The following is a 19,254-nucleotide window of genomic DNA, read 5'->3' on the forward strand; positions in this document are numbered from 1 at the left end:
TATGCTCCCTGGGAGAGTAGTATGGCTCCCTTAACAACACTGAGGCAGAACATGCACAGTAGGATACAGGCATCACAGATGTTAAAAATGATGAGAAAATTCAGTGTTGTCATCCCCCCACTGTATTTGGACAGTAGTCTATTAATAAAAAGAATGTTATTTATTAACTTTTAATTATGAACTTCCTCCTACAAGTGTTGTAGCTCCTGCAAGCGAAAAGAGCCAATGCTGAAAGAAACAAAAACAATCAACTACAAAAAAACACAAAATTACCTGATACAGTTACAGAAGATCCTGGGTCAATAATTCCACTGTTTGGCCTCACACAGTATCGACGAGGTGCTGTAGTCTTCACCTTAAAACATACTTTTCTGTCTGACGGGTTCCGTAGTTTAAGATTCGTAGTGACTACATCTGTGAAGGGACCTGAAAGTGTTCAAGATGGATTTTAAAGCATTAGTTTATTTCTTAGGTGTTGCCTTCAAAAACAGATTCTGTAAGTTGACTACTGGTTGCTAACGAAACATATGAACAAGCCATGTCTAGAAGGCAGTGGAGAGTAACCAGCAAGTATCCTTCTTTTCTACCTCTCCCTCAATATCCTGCACCTTAGGAAAACTTTACCAGTAAGTCCCTGCTCAATTAACACATTTTGGTACCTGTGCTGCCTGGTTCTGGCTCCACTTAAACAAGATTCCTCTGCCTGATTTGGGACAATTTCCTGATCCCATTATAGCCGCCACTGTTCAGGAGCCCCCTACCAACCACCCTCTGGAGAGACTTTTCAGGGGGAGGAAGGGGAAATCAGTTGTGCACGTGGCCTTCTGCTCACACAATGATTGGATATAATGGATACAAGCCCATGTGTGCTGCAGCAGTGAAACAGGCAAAATAAAGGTTAGGAACTGTTTGAAAATGAACCCTCTATAATATTGTTCCACACCTATTTTAATCTATCTGCCTGCCTTTTCCTCCTGAGCTACTTTGCCATCACAGAGAATTAGGGGGGAATGTGGTTTCAATCTTGGAGATAGCCCTCCAAATGCCCGTATGCAGGAATAAAATTGGTTTTCCTTGCTTCAGGAATGAAGCAGTGCCTCTGGGAGATCAGCAGCTACTATACTAATCCTCACCCTACACTCAATTAAAAGAAACAAACTCTGTTCATTATGCAAGAGACCTTCCATTTCTAAGATCAAATTTTTAGACACATTCCCATAATTTGGTGGAATCTCACTAACATGGGTAACAGGGATAAGCTACAGATGAAAAAGGGTGAAGACATTTTTTTTATTTATTTTTATTCAATTTATACCCTGCCTTTCCTGTATGAAAATGATGCTCAAGGAGGCAGCAACAGCCAAAGGAGAGCACACAGATGAGGCAGCAGAGAGAGAAACGAGTCTCTCAAGGGACAAAGAGAGGAAGGAAGCAAGCAATAACCAAGGGAAGAAACGGTAGAGGGAAATCCAGCTGGAAAGAGATGTGTCTTGTTATGATCCTATTTACACACAAATTCCCATAAGCTAGTGGGGGATTCTACTAGTTGAATGCAAAACTACCTCTTTTTTGTACCGTATTTCTTCAATTCTAAGACACCATCGATTGTAAGACGCACACTAATTACAGTACCACCAACAGGAAAAAAAGCTTTGATTCTAAGAAATAATAAACGCACCAGTGATTCCAAGACGCACCCCGGTTTTAGAGATGTTTATATGGGGGAAAAGTGTGTCTTAGAATTGAAGAAATATGGTAATTATATAGCTCTATGGTGCACTCAGATCAAAATACTCTGAGCAGGTGTATATCTCACAGACAATATAGTTGAGCAAGTACTTATCAAAATAAGCAAATGATTAGAGCTTCTTGCAAAAGGAGAAAACTGCAAGAAATTAGGACTTTTTAAAATATTTTTTTTATTTCCAAGTATAAAAACTTAAATATTAATCTAATACAGAAACCATACATGCAAGGAATAATAGATCACGTTAGGACATTTTACTTTAGAAAATGAAAACTAAGGAAGATCACAATACAACATTATAAAATTATAAACAACATGGAAATAACAAAGAAAAAATATTTTTTTCTCTCAAAACCCTAGTTCATTGGGCAGTGCAGTGAAATTAACTGATAAATGGTCCAGGACTAATAAATTCATTGGCCAAAACAACCAAAAGCTTAGGCAATGGTTAAAATCGTTAAACAAAGCCATGGACAAAAAGTTTACCAATAGCTATTAGCCATAAGAGAGAAAAATGGATCGTCCAGCATAATAAATCACAAGCTACCTTTGCACACATGTGTTCAAATTTCTCCTATGTAGCACCCCTTTGCGAAGAAGTGAAACACCAAATTAACATTACTGTATCCCAGAAATTATAACTCAAATTTAACCATATGATCCTGGAATATGTACCAGCTCTGTAGGACCTCTCCAACAAAAATAGATGTCCATGCTCAGAAACAGTATGTCTCCAATTACCAGGTGTTGGGGGGAAATCATAGAGGTCCTCTCTATTATGCTCTGCTTGTGAGTTCCCCAAAGGCATTTGACATTGGAAACAGAGTACTGGACTAGACTGAACTTAACTCCGATCCAGCAAACTAGGCAACTGTTAAGAACAGGTGACACCTTGTTATCCCTAGTACTAAATTCAGACTCTTATCCATTAGCCTGTTGTAAACGGCACATGAAAAGTAGAAAAAGCCAATGTTCATTACACATATGTGCTAAATTGCTGACAAATAAGAGTATACTTTAACTGTTGGATGCATACCAATTTAAGCAAGAGAAATTTCTAGCACAGAAAATTTTCTAAAAGACTTATTTCTTTTTACAATCATATGGCTCTTAAATGACAGATGTAGAAATGACCTGACCTGTAAAATCAAACACTGTGACCTATGATCAGATAAGGTAATAAAGGGCTTTCCAACTTTTGTCCACACACTGGACAGGAAGAAAGAACGCTGCATAAAGCACAACGAAGAGGGATTTTCTGCATTTGCAAAGGCCAATACCTAGGACAGGAGGCGAAATCCTGGTGGCCTCCATATGTTTTGAACTACAATGCCCTATTAGCCCTAATCAGTGTTGCCAAGGGTTTGGGCAAGTTGTAGTCCAAACCATCTGGAGGACACCAGGTTGCCTACCCTGACCTAGGGAAACTGGACACCTCAGGATCAGAACTGACAATTAGCCTGGTTTGCCATAATCCATGATTTGAAGAATATGGATAGGGAGACATTTTTCTCCCATAATACTAGAACCTGAGGTCATCCCATGAAGCTGATTGATAGGAGATTCAGGACTGATAAAGGAAGTACTTCTTCAAAAAGCACATAGTTAAATTATGGAATTCACTACCCAAAGATATAGTGATGGCCATCAATTTGGATGGCTTTAAAAGGGTGGGTGGATAAATTCCTCGAGAAGGCTACCAGTCCTAATGGCTATATGCCACCTCCAGTATCAGAAGCAGTAAGCCTACATACACCAGTTGCTGGGGAACATGGGTGGGAGGGTGCTGTCGCACCGTGTCCTGCTTGTGGATCAACAGCTGGTTGGCCACTGTGTGAACAGAGTGCTGGACTAGATGACTTTTGGTCTGATCCAATATGGTTCTTATGTTCTAACCCATGATTTAACCATTGTTTGTTGCCCTACCCAGGGTTTGTTTGGAAGATCATTGCACTAACCCATACTTTAATGATACCAGAACACTCGCTCCCCTATCTTCTTTCGGCACAGATGCGAAGACGCATCAGAAGCTTCTGCCTCCATTTCAGATTAACCACACTTTATGCCGTCATCCGCTGTCTAAGCTATGGTTACTCTTAATTATGTTTAGCGGAAACAAACTAGCTTTGTAAACTATGGTTTTAAGGTGGCTTGTTTCCACTAATCATAGTTAAGATTAATCAGTTTGTTGGGCCCGTAGAATGCAGCAAACTATAGTTAATATAAAACAGAATCAAAAGCTTCCAAACTCCTTATGGCTGTGGCAGAGGAGAGGGAAGTGTTCAAAACTACGGCTCGTTGCAGTATATTCTTGAAATGTTAAACCACGGTTTATGTTATGTCCAAGCCAATGTCTTGCTAATGTTATAATCTATAAAGAATCCAAAACAATTAACAGAACAAGCACTGAATTTCCAAGAGTACCCAATAAGAAGTGAATCAAAACAAATCACATGCTGAAAAGCCTCTACTCAAAAGGGAAATCAACTGTTATTAATTATAGAAGAAAAAAATATAACCAAATCTGACAGGTTTTTCCTTGATGCACAATTAACACCAGCTACAATTAAATTTCAAACTCGTATTCTAAATGACTATCAATCACTAAACTAAAAATAATTATCTTTAACTGCCTCTAATAATATACTATCTTTAATAGTATACAAAATTATAAACAATAAAAAATTATGCACACATTATTGAAAAAGCAATCTTATACATGATGTAAGGTGTAAGCCCTACTCAGTTCAATGGGACGTACTCTCAGAAAATGGGGAACAGGATTGCAGCCTTGGGGGGGGGGTTAAAAATAAGCAGTGATGAAGGATGGGCAATTTTACCTTTCTGTGGAAAATTTTCTATTCATAAATTCTTTAGTAATAATGAATAGGTGCCAATTGCAAATTCAATATTAGGCAACCTAGGAAGTTTCAAAGTTGAAGTTAATTTTTTCAGTGATTATCCCTATCAAGTTCATATAAGTCTCTCTGTGTAATAGAACTAATATTAATTTATGAAATGTATTACCTGCTTTTCATTATAAAATAATCCCAAAGCAGGATATAACCAATAAAATCATACAACATTGCCCAAAAAACAATCAAACAGGGGAAGACAGTAACACAGATAAATAACAGTTTATACAAAACATAGCAAGCAGTGCCAGCAAAACTGAAGATTCCCTAATAACCTCAATAGAAGAGAATTGAATTGAAATAGATGAATAGATGAATAGTCAGCATATCATGTGTAGTTCTTTCGGTTACTAAAATTCGTGTGTAAACAATTTTCAGAAACTCCCCCATTCCCCTTAAATTTAAACAATGTAAAAGAAGTACTGTATTTTCTGGCGTATAAGACTACTTTTTAACCCAGGAAAATCTTCTCAAAAGTTGGGCGTCGTCTTATACGCCCAGTATAAGATGACTTTTTAACACAGGAAGATCTTCTCAAAAGTTGGGCGTCGTCTTATACACCGTATAAGATGACTTTTTAACCCAGGAAGATCTTCTCAAAAGTTGGGGGTCGTCTTATACGCCCAGTCGTCTTATACGCTGGAAAATACGGTATATGCCGCTTTCTTAAAACTTCTACAAATATTCCAATAAAAATTGTAATTAATTTTAAATTTTACATTATGATTTGAGTTACTTTGAAGTAACGCTGACTGAACACAGTGAGATTTACTTCTGAGTAAATTTGTATAGGTTGGGTTGCAACTCAAGCTTTTTCTGTATTTAATGTCCACAAATCTATAATAGCATATATGACTGTTTCTGTTTACAGATGCCAAGGGGTTCCTTAAACCATGCTGGTTCAGCAATCCATGTCATAGCAAATAATGACAGCTGTAGAGCTAGTTTCTTGTTTTGGGTGCAAACTTTCTCCAGCTAACCAAACTTTTTCAGACACCCCTTCAATGGTTATATGTTACAATGCCAAACCATGAGTGCCAACATCTGTTATTGGGACATAAACATGGCACATATTCACAAATGTTAAGCACTTTTTCCTATTAAACATAACTAAAAGGCACAAAGTATATTCATTACCAACAAGGACTGCATGCCATTCAAATTTAAACGACAGTGAAATTCAGTGATACGGCCTTGGATCCAAGTGTGCCCTTCTGCTAGTAAAGAGTCTTCACTCATAAAAGGACTGCTTCTGACTTACTGAAAGAAGTCCGCATAAGGAAAGTGATCCCAAATCCAGGTAACATCTTCTGTTTGCACAAGCTTCAGCAGAAGATTTGGAACAAGCTCTTGTGGGCCCGTTACAGTTTATGGGCAACAGCCTGTTTCTTCAACAAGTTTCTCAAATAGTAACTCAACCCCCATTAGTACTTGCATAAGATTACTACCTTCAATTCTCTCTTATGCAGAGTTTAACTTATAGGAGAAAAATGAAATTTTCCCCCTCAATAAAATACACAAGCTAGATCCTCCAACTCCCCCCGCCCCAATTATTAGCCAAAACATTCCTTCTCAATACACTTTTAAAGCAAGAGCCATGAGAGTACCACAGAAGGTAAGAGGACTAGCCCAAATGTAATTCAAGCAGTGATTTCACACTTACACACATTAATAAATTGGCTTGGTAATCAGAACAATCCGACCAATTTTGGCCATATCTACAATAACTAAAAGGGGAACAATTGTAAATGAAAACAAACTATGGTACAACAAAATCCCCTTTCCTAATACAAAATGAAGCCATAGAACTGAACACAACTACTCATGCCATTAAGAATTGCTGTCCTTGACATTTAAGGCTGTCTCTCATATCAAGTATCCTTTCCTCCTTAGGTACCCGACGGCTGTTTTCAGTAGGCCTTCCTCCTGTCTTTTGTTCATTCTCATCTTCAATGTGAATATCTCCGTTTACTTTCCCCTCACCTTTGAGATATGCAAGATTCCGTCCTCAGCCCCAGTATCTGCTCAGTATACTGCCCCAGTATCAGATGCAGGATACTTATGTACGCCAGTTGCTGGAAAGCACAAATAGGAGGGTGCTTGCACTTACGTTCTATTTGGCGGTTTCCCACAAGCAATCGCTAACCACTGTGTGAATAAAATCCTGGATGAGATGGGCCCTTAGTCTGATCCAGTGTGGTTATTATGGTCTTTTCTGCACACTCACTGAGAAACATCAGATGTTATGATTTGCAGTACCCTCTATATTCTCATGACACTCTGCCCCAGATCTTTCCCCAGAGTTCCACCTCTCTGTCTAGTGATGTTACTGCTTGCAAATCTGATGTTTCTGCTTGGATGTTTCATAGTCAGCTAACACTCAGAATGTCCATGACGAACTTATCATGTTTCCTCCCAAGTCTTCCTTTCCACCTTCACACTCTATATCTACTAGCAAGATCATCAACCACCCTGTTGACCAGTCACAATTTTCTCAATTTCCCTTGCTCTTCATATTCAATCTATTTCCACAACGTTCTGCTTCTTCCTGTATAATGTTGAAAAATGAGATGCTCTAATTAAATGTCGCTTCCTGGCTTGTTTCTTGCTTATCCAAATGGAGAAGCAAACTCGGTGGGACGACATGGATAGCATGCAGGTGCATGAAACCTGTGTGAATTTAAGACAGGATTTGATTGTCCAAACTGGGCCATTCCCAATCTCTTAACAATGGCAAAAAAAAAAAAAAACCAGAGAAGAATGACTTCTTCAATTCCTGCTCCTAAAATTCCAACCACCATCCAATGTTCTGGGATCTCTTCCCAATTTTATAGATCTTAATCCCTGACTTTAACTTCATCATCTCTAATTCCAGAAAGCAGATAGTGTCAGTCACTTCCCAACTGCCCTAAATGGATCCTATATTTTAAGATCATTCCTAATGCCAAGAACTAGTGAATTAAGGCCTAATGACTACAGAAGCCTATGACAGGTACAGACCACTGCAGTGCCAACATTTTCTAGAAGATACTTACTTCAATTTCACAAGCTAGATTTAAAAAAAGCACCTCAGATTATCAGGATTCTCATGTTATTTCTATCAGCGTGATAAAATTCATTCAGAAATGCAAACATTGTGCTAAAAGTAACAGACTTGCTTTTGCAAAATCACTGTTTCCTTCCTTTAGCTTTATTATTTTATTCAGTGCACACTTTCTAACATGTGAATCAAATAAATTAAGCCTGACTCCAACAGCCAGGTTCATCATTAAGGTGGCCCAATAAAAGGGAACCTTCCAAAGTAAGCATAACATAAAATGCCTGGGAAAGGATTCAAAGATCAAATTTATTAAGAAGAAAACAGAAAGAACCTAATGCATTTTGGGCCAAAAGATTCCATCATCAGGAAAAGTGAATATGTGGAACACAGTATGTTCTTTTCTGCTATAATATTGTAGTTTCTAAATATACAGAATTTCCTTGATGAAAGTCTACTTTTGGCTGAAACATGTTGGGCTCTTATCGCTGAATCTTTCTATGGACATTTTTGTCCTGTACTCATTATTAAAACTTTATGCAATGATAAAATGATATGTACGTTTTGGCACTTTAGGGACAAACTTTTATTGTGGCATGAACTACCACCTAGGAGTGCTTCCAGGCAAGGATTTTATTGTGCAATCGCAATGCCTTATTCACATAATTTTACAGGGGAACATCAACTTCAGTTTATAGCCCTCCTATGTTTTCCCACCACTTTTGCTGTTTTTCTTATGAGAAAAAAATCTGTCAAGGAAAAAAGACAGAAGAGCTGCACAATGCCTTTTGATTATTAATGCTATGAGCTCTCCATCTGGAACCATCCTTGATTCCAGAGTGTCATGGGGTTGTTGTTGTTTTAATACAATATATTAATTTGCTCTAATTTGGCAACAGCCCTTATTTAAAGATCTAACTACTTTTTCATGGCAAATACTAACCCTAGATGGCTCCTAGATTGCAATTTCATCCAATATAGTTTCCAATAACACTGCATTTATTAAAATGTTATATGGTAGACAAAAGTGTGTAACTATTATTAAAAAATATTCATATTAAAAATAAATTCCTGTTCACTATTAAACTATTAAACTATGTAGACACATACTACTCTCTGATAAGATATTATGTATTTTATTCTTAGATTTAATTCTGTTCTACATGCAACAAGATTCCCTACACATACACACAAAATCCTGGAGCAATATCATGCTGGACCGAGCCAGGTCTGCTAAAGCAATGTGAAAAGTATCCTTAATGCTAACAAATGAATCAAATTAAGGACATACTATTCCTTCATATTTCTAATGTATACATCCAAAGTTAATACTTCTTTTAAAATCTGTTTCTATGCCATCTCAAATCTTCTCAGGTTCTCCAATTGTGAGTGGCATAAACAATTTGCTTCTGTTGGCTCAGTATTCAACTGTTCCACATATGGTCACACAAAGAATTAATAGGTCCAATTAATAAAATTACGTGGTCCAATTATACACCTCTCCTACCATACTTCATACTACCTAGTGGATGCAACCAAACACTGGTAAGTGCCTATAGTATAGTAAGGTATATTCAGGGGCAGTGAGGGCAGCAAAAAAAAAATACCTTGCTCCCACTATCAAATCATCTATCTGCCACCCAGCGGAGCTTTTCAGAATTGTCCAGGGGCTATTAAACGCCAGCCCCAAGGACAATGTAGAACCATCTGAGACCCACTGTAATGAATTTGCTAGGCACTTCCAGAATAAAATCCTTGGCATCCACCAGGACTTAGACTCCAGTGTTATAGCAGGTGAATCTAGTGAAGTATCCAGAGCACAGCCTTGTCCAATTTCCTTGGATAAATTTCAGTTGGTACAGCTCGAGGATGTTGACAAGGTGCTTGGACAGGTTGGTGCAACCACCTCTGTACTGGATCCTTGCCCCTTGGCTAATTAAGGCTAGCAAGGATTGAACAGCCAGCTGGGCCAAGGAAGTGATTAATGCCTCTCTGAGAGAGGGAGTGGTCCCAGGCCATCTGAAAGACGCGGTAGTGAGACCATTCCTGAAAAAATCTTCCCTGGACCCAGAAAATCTTAATAACTACAGGACGGTGGGCAAGGTCCTTGAGCAAGTGGTTACGGGCCAGCTCCAGACACTCTTGGATGAGACTGATTATCTGGATCCATTTCAGTTGGGTTTCAGGCCTGGTTTTGGCATGGAAACAGCCTTGGTCACCCTGTATGATGACCTATGTTGGCAGAAAGACAGAGGGACTGTAACTTTGTTGACTCTCCTTGATCTCTCAGCGGCTTTTGATACCATCAACCATGGTATCCTTCTGGAGCGATTGGTAGAGTTAAGAGTGGAAGGTACTGCATTACAGTGGTTCCGCTCCTACCTGGCTGGGCAGCTCCAGAAGGTGGTACTTGGGGAACATTGCTCGGCTCCGTGGATTCTCCAGTATGGGGTTCCGCAGGAGTCAGTATTGTCCCTCATGCTGTTTAACATTTACATGAAACCGTTGGGTGTGTTCATTTGGAGTTTTGGAGTGCATTGTCATCAGTACGCTGATGACACACAGCTCTATTTCTCCTTTTCATCTTCTACTGGTGAGTCTGTGGATGTGCTGAACCAGTGCCTGGCTGCGACAATGGACTGGATGAAGGCTAAGAAACTGAAGCTCAATTCAGACAAGACTGAGATGCTGTTAGTGGGTGGTTCTTCTGACCAGACAGTGGGCGTTCAACCTCTTCTGGATGGGGTTGCACTCCCCCTGAAGGAGCAAGTTCATAGCTTGGGGGTTCTCCTAGAATCATCTCTGTCACTTGAGGCTCAGGTGGCCTCAGTGGCATGGAGTCCCTTCTACCAGCTTCGGTTGATGGCACAGCTACGCCCCTATCTGGACAGGGATAATCTAGCTTCAGTTGTCCATGCTCTGGTAACCTCCAAATTAGATTACTGCAATGCGCTCTACGTGGGGCTGCCTTTGAAGACGGTTTGGAAGCTGCAGCTTGTGCAAAATGCAGCAGTTAGATTGATAACTGGAACCAGAAGGTTTGAGCATATAAGACCGACTCTGGCCTGCTTGCATTGGCTGCCTGTACATTTCCAAGCCCAATTCAAGGTGCTGGTTTTGACCTATAAAGCCTTATATGGCTTGGGACCACAATACCTGACAGAATGCCTCTCCCGACATAAACCTACCCGTACACTATGCTGAACATCTAAAGTCCTGTTCCGGGTGCCTACTCCAAGAGAAGCTCAGAGAATGACAACAAGGGAGAGGGCATTTTCAGTGGTGGCCCCTCAATTGTGGAATGAAATCCCTGATGAGGCTTGCCTGGTGCCAACGTTGTTATCATTTCGGCACCAGGTCAAGACTTTTCTCTTCTCCCAGGCATTTAACAGCATATGCGGTTTTTTAACTGACCCCTGAATAGTTGTTTTAAATGAATATTGTCTTTTATGCTTTTTATGGTTTTAAATTTTGTATATTTGTTTTTAATGTTCACTGTTTTTAACTTTTGTAAACCACCCAGAGAGCTTTGGCTATGGGGTGGTATATAAATATAAATAATTATAATTATAATAATACCACCTGCCCTTTTTAGCATAGTCTTCCCCAACCTGGAGCCCTGCAGATGTTTTCAACTTCAAGTCCTATCAGTCCCATCCAGCATGGTCAGGAAAGCTGGAAGCTGTAGTCCAAAGTATCTGAAGGGCACGAGATTGAGGAAGGCTGTTTGAGTAACTTTATGTACTGTTCAGTCAATGATGTATTGCAAATAGTAAATATAAAAGGCTTCCAAACCCTTCACTAGAAACCAAGACATTTGTTACAAACCGGTTTAAAACAATGTATTTATCCAATATAGTAATTCCATGAGAGAAAGAGAAATGAGTAAAAGCAGAAGTCACAGGAAATATGAATGAAATGTCACTGATTGGCTTTGTTTATGCATGCCAACCATCTGAAAAATTAAGGCTGTGATCCTCTGTAATTTGTTCAAATGCAACTTTAAGAACTCTACAGGACTTACTTAAGTAAACATACAAAGAATTGCACTACAAATTTTCCTTGGGTTTCACCCTGTAATTTTAATACCTGACCAATATATTGTACAATTTATTACCATATCAGAATAAATTCTGTCCTTTTTATAATATTCTCATTCATAACTCAATGCTGCAAACAGATAAAATGTACATATTGTGGTAACACAGGAGCTTTTGCACACAGGAAACCAATTTACTGTCTTGTGTATCACAGACAACTTAATGGGCTTCCCAAAGAGCACTCCCAAATGTCTAATTGATATTTTAAGGTTGTTTCTCATGTTACATACTTGCAGATCTATTTTTATTCTCCATATAGATCTTCCAGTTCATATTTTGTAATGGCCAGCCTATTTGCCACTAACATGCACCTTAATACCAAATCAAAGATTCATATATTTGAAATTGAGATAAAAGAAACAGTGTTTACACTTTAGCTACTTGATTAGAAATGTCCAGATCTTTGGGCAAAGAAAATACACCAACTTAAATAAGATACACACATATGACAGATTCATATTTAAAATGTTTCAACCCTCCCCCTACATGAAAGAAATGCCATTGACCAATTTTGGCAACTGATCTTAAAGGAAGAGGGATGGATTTAATGGTGAGCTATTTTTACTCTTAACTTAAGTGCAACCATCTCTCTTTGCAGTAGAGTATAGCAATAACAGGAGTAATGCAGTCGTGAACTATACTCCTGAACAAAATTGTACCAAAGCAGCTGAAACAAATACTCAGAAAATCTTAAACCCTCTCCCACAAAGTAACATTCTCCAATAGTATTCTACATAACTATATATCATTTATAGTGCCATCTAAAGGATTTCTACAAGACCTACTTTTTAAATTTAAGCATGTATTGGCAGTGGTTACCAATAAATGCTTCTGATTGGACAAACCTCTTAAAGTACCAGCATGTCATCATATTTTCACTGTGTTGACATTACATCAATAATGCAGAAAGATGCACAAATATGTTAATTAAGCAATAAATGATGCTCTTTAATGTGAGCATTGGTAATAACAATTTAAACTAATAGAAAATGGCTGCTTATGGTGCATTAAGGACCAGCATATAGTTATAACAAACTGCCTTCTATTTGGTCAGGCTATTAGCTGATTAGCAAAGTATTGTCTACTTGATCTGGCAATTGCTTTCCAAGACTATCGGGCAGAACATTTTCGTCCTGCTATAGAAGACATTTTATATCAAAGATCTGGAAGATTGACCATTATTATATATGCTTTCAGCCCTACCTGTTTCAATATAACTTAACAAAGAAATTATGCACTGAATATCAGCCATTGCCATTAAGAACTTTTCATACATTACTGGATTTGGGAGATTTGACATTAACTAAAAAAGGTTTACAAAAAAACCACCCATAATATTTTATGATGATGATTTAAGCTCTTAACTCCAAATCAATGTGTCCTAACTAGAGAAAAAAAGCTGGGATTAACTATCAAACTCTAACGTTTAAGAATTTCAAATAATTCTGAATTTATATTTTAAAAACTTTCTTCCAGATAGCCACCTCATCACACGTGTATATTAGCAACATACAAAGCCAGTGAAGATGACTAATCTATTTTTATTATTTGTGAACTTCAATTCTTTTTTCATTTTGAATATATTAGTGAAAGATTTTAACAAGATGATTATATTTCAAGCATATATGCCTATCTGCTTTGGTTTTGGCCAAAGATTTAACTGCAATTATTGGTTCAGCATAACTGTAACACTTATCCTAATCATTTTAATGCCAATGCATTTGTCAGCAATGTCAAAACATATTATAACATAACTCTTTCTATTATATTATATTGGCACAATTCTTGGTTTATCCATTCTAAACTTGTATAGGCTGTCACAATAAGCCTTAAGATCATGCTGTCTGCCCTACTGCTGCTGAATTATTTTGATTCCTGTAGCACTTATAACCTGATCGTATTGCACAGAAATTGTCTGCCTGCAATATCAGTAAAAGGTCACAATTGTGATGTTGCATCCCATAAACTGTGTCCTAAGTATTTACTTGCAAGGGAGACCTGTTCTAAGATTGTGTGCAAAATTCAGCTTAACTGGGTGTTGGACAAGACTGATTGTTCTGTGTTTTGCAACATGCTTAAATCCCATCACTATTTTCCACATATTTGACATTTTCTTATGCAAATACCTACAATGCCAGTATGACAAATAATTTAGCAGGTTTTCTGACCTAGAAACCTATGCTGTGTTACATGCATTGTAAATTAAGTCACTGAGGTTGCTAATATGAGCAAACTTACTGGGAAATAAATTGTACTGAGAATCAACAGACTTTATACAAGCATTCATTTAGACTGAACTATTCTAGGGCTGCAATCCTATACACACTTATCTGGGAGTAAATTCCACTGACAAAAGCAGGAGTTACTTTTGAATGAACATGTACGGGATTGCACTGTAAAGCTGCAGTCCTAAGAACACTAACTTGAATTTATGAGTAAACATACTTAGGATTGACCTACATGCTAAGGTGTCAACTAGAGACCTCTCCTAGCTCTGCCATCAGAATTTCTTTAACTAAAAATGCCAATGATTAAGCATTATGCATGCAAAGCATGTGTTCTACTATTAAGTTACTATTGAGCTTTGTTCAGGTAATTATAGGGAATTTAGGACGCTGCCTTATACTGAGTCAGACCACTGATCCATCTAGTCCAGTATTGTTGACACTGACAGGCAGTGGCTCCCCAGGGTTTCAGGCAGGAGTTTCTCCTGCCCCACCTGAAGATGCTGGGGATCGAACTGCATGCAAAGCAGATGCTCTATAACTGAACCATTGTCCCTGCCCTGAACCTACTACCTTCTTTTAAGCTACTACCTTGTTTTAAGCTAGATTATAATGGACCTACTACCTAGTTTTAAGGTAGTTTCTTCAAAAGATGCAAACCATATGATTAATATATATCAAATAGTATTTAAATAAATGGCCCAATTCCATTTTATCTGGAGGTTTTAAAAATTAACTTAAGAAATAGAATTAATTCTAACACCTAGTCTCCTTCTTTTTGATATAATTAGCTTCAGAAATTCCTCAGAAGTCCTATTAATTTCAAGTAGATAACTTGCCCAAGTGATGTAAGAACCACAGTTTTGAGCATACTGTAAAATGAATGGTTACAGATCTACAAACACTTAGCTGGGGGTAAATCTAATAAAGCTCAGTGGTACTTATTTCCAAGTAAACATGATCAGGCTGTATGTTACCAAGAGCTAACAAAGATGGCAGGGCTTCACACAAACTTTTAATGATCAGATTCTGTAAGAATTCACCAATATGCTTCCACAACATTTCTACCTTTCCCTTCATCCCCCCTAAAACTCAAAGACAAAATAATTGTTGAGGTTACTTACCCACCCCAAGAATAAAAAATTATCACTAAACAATAATGTTAATAATCTGATCTTCCAAAGCTCTTAGTTGATCAACCTTTGGATTTCAGAAGAAAAATCTCTCTGAAAGAAAATATCACCCCTAAAGCTCAAGATTGGCAATAGTATTTCTAATTGCTACAGTTTAAAAACCTACACCTAATTCAGTGATCCTGTAAATTAAGCGAAAACTATAAATTTCAAAAGTGAGCAATCCCACTTTTGCAATTTTTTAAAAAAACTGTGTTGTTTTTTTAAAAAAAGATTGTGATTTTTTTAAAAAATAATAATAATCCATTGAATCAAGAGCTAATCAGGGCCAGGATACAGTTCTACAGCTAACCAGAATATGTTCATTGTGTGTTGCCAATTATTTTCAAAATGTCACTGTAATTTCATAATCATCACTACCATTCCAATGGGACAACTCAAACACTTGACAGCTTATTGCATAAGAGGCCTATTTCAAAGAAGGATACACTGAACGCTCGAGTAACAAATATTCAAAGCACAGAAACTTTACTGTACTTCCTCAGGATTCTTATATCTCAAGAATGTTCTTGACAGACACTACTTGGCAGTCTTTTAATTCTGCCAACTGTAATAATAATAATAATAATAATAATAATAATAATAATAATAATAATAATAATAATATCATTCACGAAACGCAAAAGTGTCAAATGTCAGGAGCGTTGCTCTGGAAAACGCCCTTATCCGAGCTTGTATATGACACATCAAAGGGCGTTGGTGTAACATACCACCACTCTACTACCGGCATACCCGCATGGAAGAAGAGCCAAGCTACAAAAATGAAAGGGCGCACGGGGGGGGGGGGGGAGGTATTCTAATATGGAAAATGGGAAGACATCGCCTGAAAATACAGGAAGTGTGCAGAGTTCCGTCCCGTCCCCCCCGTCTTATACAAGATGTGCCAAGCCACGGTCATCCGCATCTCGGGCCTCTTCCACCCACCACGGGAGGAAAAGGCGGGGGATGGTGATCACGGAAGCCTTATTTTCACTCCTGTGACAGTTACTATCCCCGTGCTCTGGCTACTGGATCGCCACGATTGGCTAGCTGGCGAAGAGCAGATTTCGCCAAGGGGGCAGGGGCAGGGGCAGGGCCCGCGGGGTGGGGAACCTGCGCTGCGGAAGAACTAAAAAGCGGGGGGAGAGAGATTGACAAATCCTGAGGCCGGCTCTGCAGACACACCGGACCAGTTTTCTCTCTCCCTCCTCCAGGCCGATTTTGGGAGGGCCGAACCGGGGCGAGACCAGCAACTAGGCACGGCGCAGGGGAGGGCGAGGCGAGGCCTCCGCCTCTACAGTTCCCTACCGCACACCGACCGGGAACCGGGATGGCAGAAGGGGAGGGGGTGGCGTGAAGGGAGAGAGAGGAGAGAAGCTAGGAGAGCAAGATGGCGACGGCGACGCCTCGTCCCGTTCCCCCGATTCGATCCGATCCTCCCACCCCAGTCCCCTGAAGCGGAGTGGGGGGTGGCGCAACTGGCCCAGGCCTCCTGCCCTCGGGGACCGGCTCCCCGTTTTCTTCGCCATGCCTCTCCCCGCTCCCCACTATCACTGACGGGGGTGAGGAAGAAGTGAGGAGACCCCCGAATGCTTTTCTCTCCTCCGTCCGTCCTCCCACCGCTTCAGCTTTCCCTCCGCGGATCGTTCTCTCCAGTACCTTTGAATTTGAGGTCGGTGGGCGGATCGAGCACCAGGATCTGATCGTGCTTGGCCAGAGCCCCGGCAGCCGCCATCGCTGCTTACACGTTCGCTCAGTCCAGGAGGAAGGAGGGAGGAGGAGGAGAGGGCGGGCAGGCAGGCAGGGGGAGGAAGGGAAGGGAAGGGAAGCGTACCGAGGAGCACTAGTGGCGGCGGCGGCGGCAGCGGCAACACCCGCCTCCGCCTCCTCCTCCTCCTCCTCCTCGCTGCCTCTAGGCGGGCGGGCGGGCGCGCGCGTGGGGTCGCCCCCTCCCTTTCCCCTTCCCCACTCCTCTCCCTAAGCTTTCTTCTCCTTCTCCCTGTAAGTCCTGACTCACTCGATACCCAGCGCACTGCGATCAACGCCAACTCCGGCGCGGGCACGAGGGCAGTGGCCGCCTAGTTCTAGCACCCGCACGCCAGCCTGTGGGCAAGAGGGGCGCGGGCGGGAGCGAGCGAAGAAGAAGACACAGACACCGACACGGCCGACTTCGCGTCTCCGCCCGCCCGTTCTTTCCTGTCTGCGTGTGCGTGACAGAGAGAGCGAGAGCGTCTCTCCTGCCCACGTTGGTTGACAGCCCGCTTGACACGGTCGCCGCCGCCTCTCACGCGGACCAAGGGGACTTGTCACGCGCGTCCGGAAGGCGGGAGTGAGGAGCGAAGGAATTAAATTGTCAGTCAGGAGGGGAGGTTTCGGGGAGGGGGGGTAGCGTGCGGTACTCAGGGGAAATTTGACACCGAAGCGTTAAGCGCCAAGCTCTTTAACGTAGCAGAAAAAAGGAAGGCGGGCTGAGGACTAGGACTCCCAACATGCAGTGCGCCTCCGGGCTCTTGGGCCGTTGCATTCTGGGAAGTATAGTCTGCAAAAGAAGGAGAAACGGGGCGGGCTGACTCGGTTGAGGATGGGGGCGGGTTCCTGATACGTTCTTCCCAACCTTGGCCCGCCTGACTTTTCTCTCTGTGCTAGTTTTGCTAGGACATTCAGTGGACACTGGCCTCTGCCCCTGTGTGGCAGGGTTAACATAAAACTGACCAATGTGTTGTGTTCTGAAGATCAGAGGCGGCGGATAATCCGGATTCTTGGATAACGTTCTGATTGCTTAATTTATGAGGTTTTGCCATCTAAGTAAATATTGCTGGGAAGGGGTAAAGTTGCAAAAATCACACAAGCAACTTTTTAGAAATAAATCTATTCGCAATGTCCTGCTCCCTCTGACCATGTCTTTCCCTAACACCTCAACTCTCTTCACAGTGCTGAAGGATATTATTAGTTCCCAGTTCCTTATTTGCAGCTCAATCAGTAAATTTAACAAAGAGCTCAAGTTTATATGCCCCTGTCCCAAAATACGTGTTGGGCCTGTTAGCATATCCCCTGTCGTATATCTCCATGACTGGAGGATTCTCTGAGATTCACTATAATTCTGTCAAATAAAAAAATGTCGGTTTTGAGCATTTCCTTCATATTTTGGATATAATTGGCAAGGGTACCAATCCTTGAAAGGGTTTTGCACCTAAAGAAAGTGTTGGGCTGGATCCAGTTGAATGCTAATGCGCAGAGGATACTCTCTAGGAAATGTGGTGAACTCAAAGAGTGCATATTCCTATTTTTCTTTTAAACTTTATTATTATTATTTATTATTATTGTGGGTGCATGCCCTTGACAGTATTTTACACCCAAAGTGTTTGACCAGATGCAATTCTGTGGCATTTCATAGAAGATACTCCCCTGCGTATGAAGTGTATGATTTGGAGCAGCCCACAGCATAGTGTGGGGTAGCATGCACGCCCCAGTTCCTTATTTATTTATTTCTATTATTAACATAGGCACACAATTTTATGTCACCTAGTATAGGACATATGATTCAGGTTGAAACAAAGTTTATGGTAGTGTGTACACCCCCACTTCTTTATTCTTTCCTATATATTTTGGTTATTATTCTCATATTCAATTATTTAAATTAGTTTTAACTGTTTAGATTGTTTTAAGGTTTCTATGTTAAAATATTAGACTATTTTATTATGTTGTATTTTGTATTTTTATGAATTGTTGTAAACCGTCAACAGAGCTTCAGCTATGGTGGTATAAAAATGATATAAATACATAAATCTGTATTTAAATCTCTGCATTGCTGCTTGGTTTTATTCTAGTTTACTTTCATATTGTGGTTTTACATTGTGATTTTAAGCTTTCATATTATATTTTATATTGTACTTTGGTTTTAACTTTGTGAACCTCCCAGGGAGCTTCAGCTATTGGGCAGTATAGAAATGAAAGGAAATAAATAATAAATAAGGCTGCCATGTTTGGTAGCTTTCTGCGCCCAAACAAAGCATTGGGATGGACACGATTCAATCCCAACTCACACAGGACACTTTCCT

At 40.1% G+C, this 19,254-nt stretch overlaps 1 protein-coding gene across 2 annotated transcripts in view; it reads right to left on the reverse strand.

The window, feature by feature from the left end:
* VAPA (VAMP associated protein A) overlaps positions 1-16,983 on the reverse strand; it is a 31,947-nt gene extending 14,964 nt beyond the window's left edge. Inside the window, exons 1-2 of one of the 2 annotated variants that reach the window (XM_063130566.1) lie at positions 16,856-16,983; positions 274-426 (exon numbers count right to left, since the gene is read on the reverse strand). In XM_063130566.1, coding sequence (XP_062986636.1) covers positions 274-426; positions 16,856-16,931 — 229 coding nt within the window. In that variant the 5' untranslated portion in view covers positions 16,932-16,983. The remainder of the gene's footprint in view (positions 1-273; positions 427-16,855) is intronic. The other variant, XM_063130565.1, reaches the window with a different exon arrangement.
* Between the last annotated feature and the right edge of the window lie 2,271 nt (positions 16,984-19,254).

This window comes from Elgaria multicarinata, chromosome 7 (genome assembly GCF_023053635.1).
Source record: "Elgaria multicarinata webbii isolate HBS135686 ecotype San Diego chromosome 7, rElgMul1.1.pri, whole genome shotgun sequence".
NCBI lineage: Eukaryota > Metazoa > Chordata > Lepidosauria > Squamata > Anguidae > Elgaria > Elgaria multicarinata.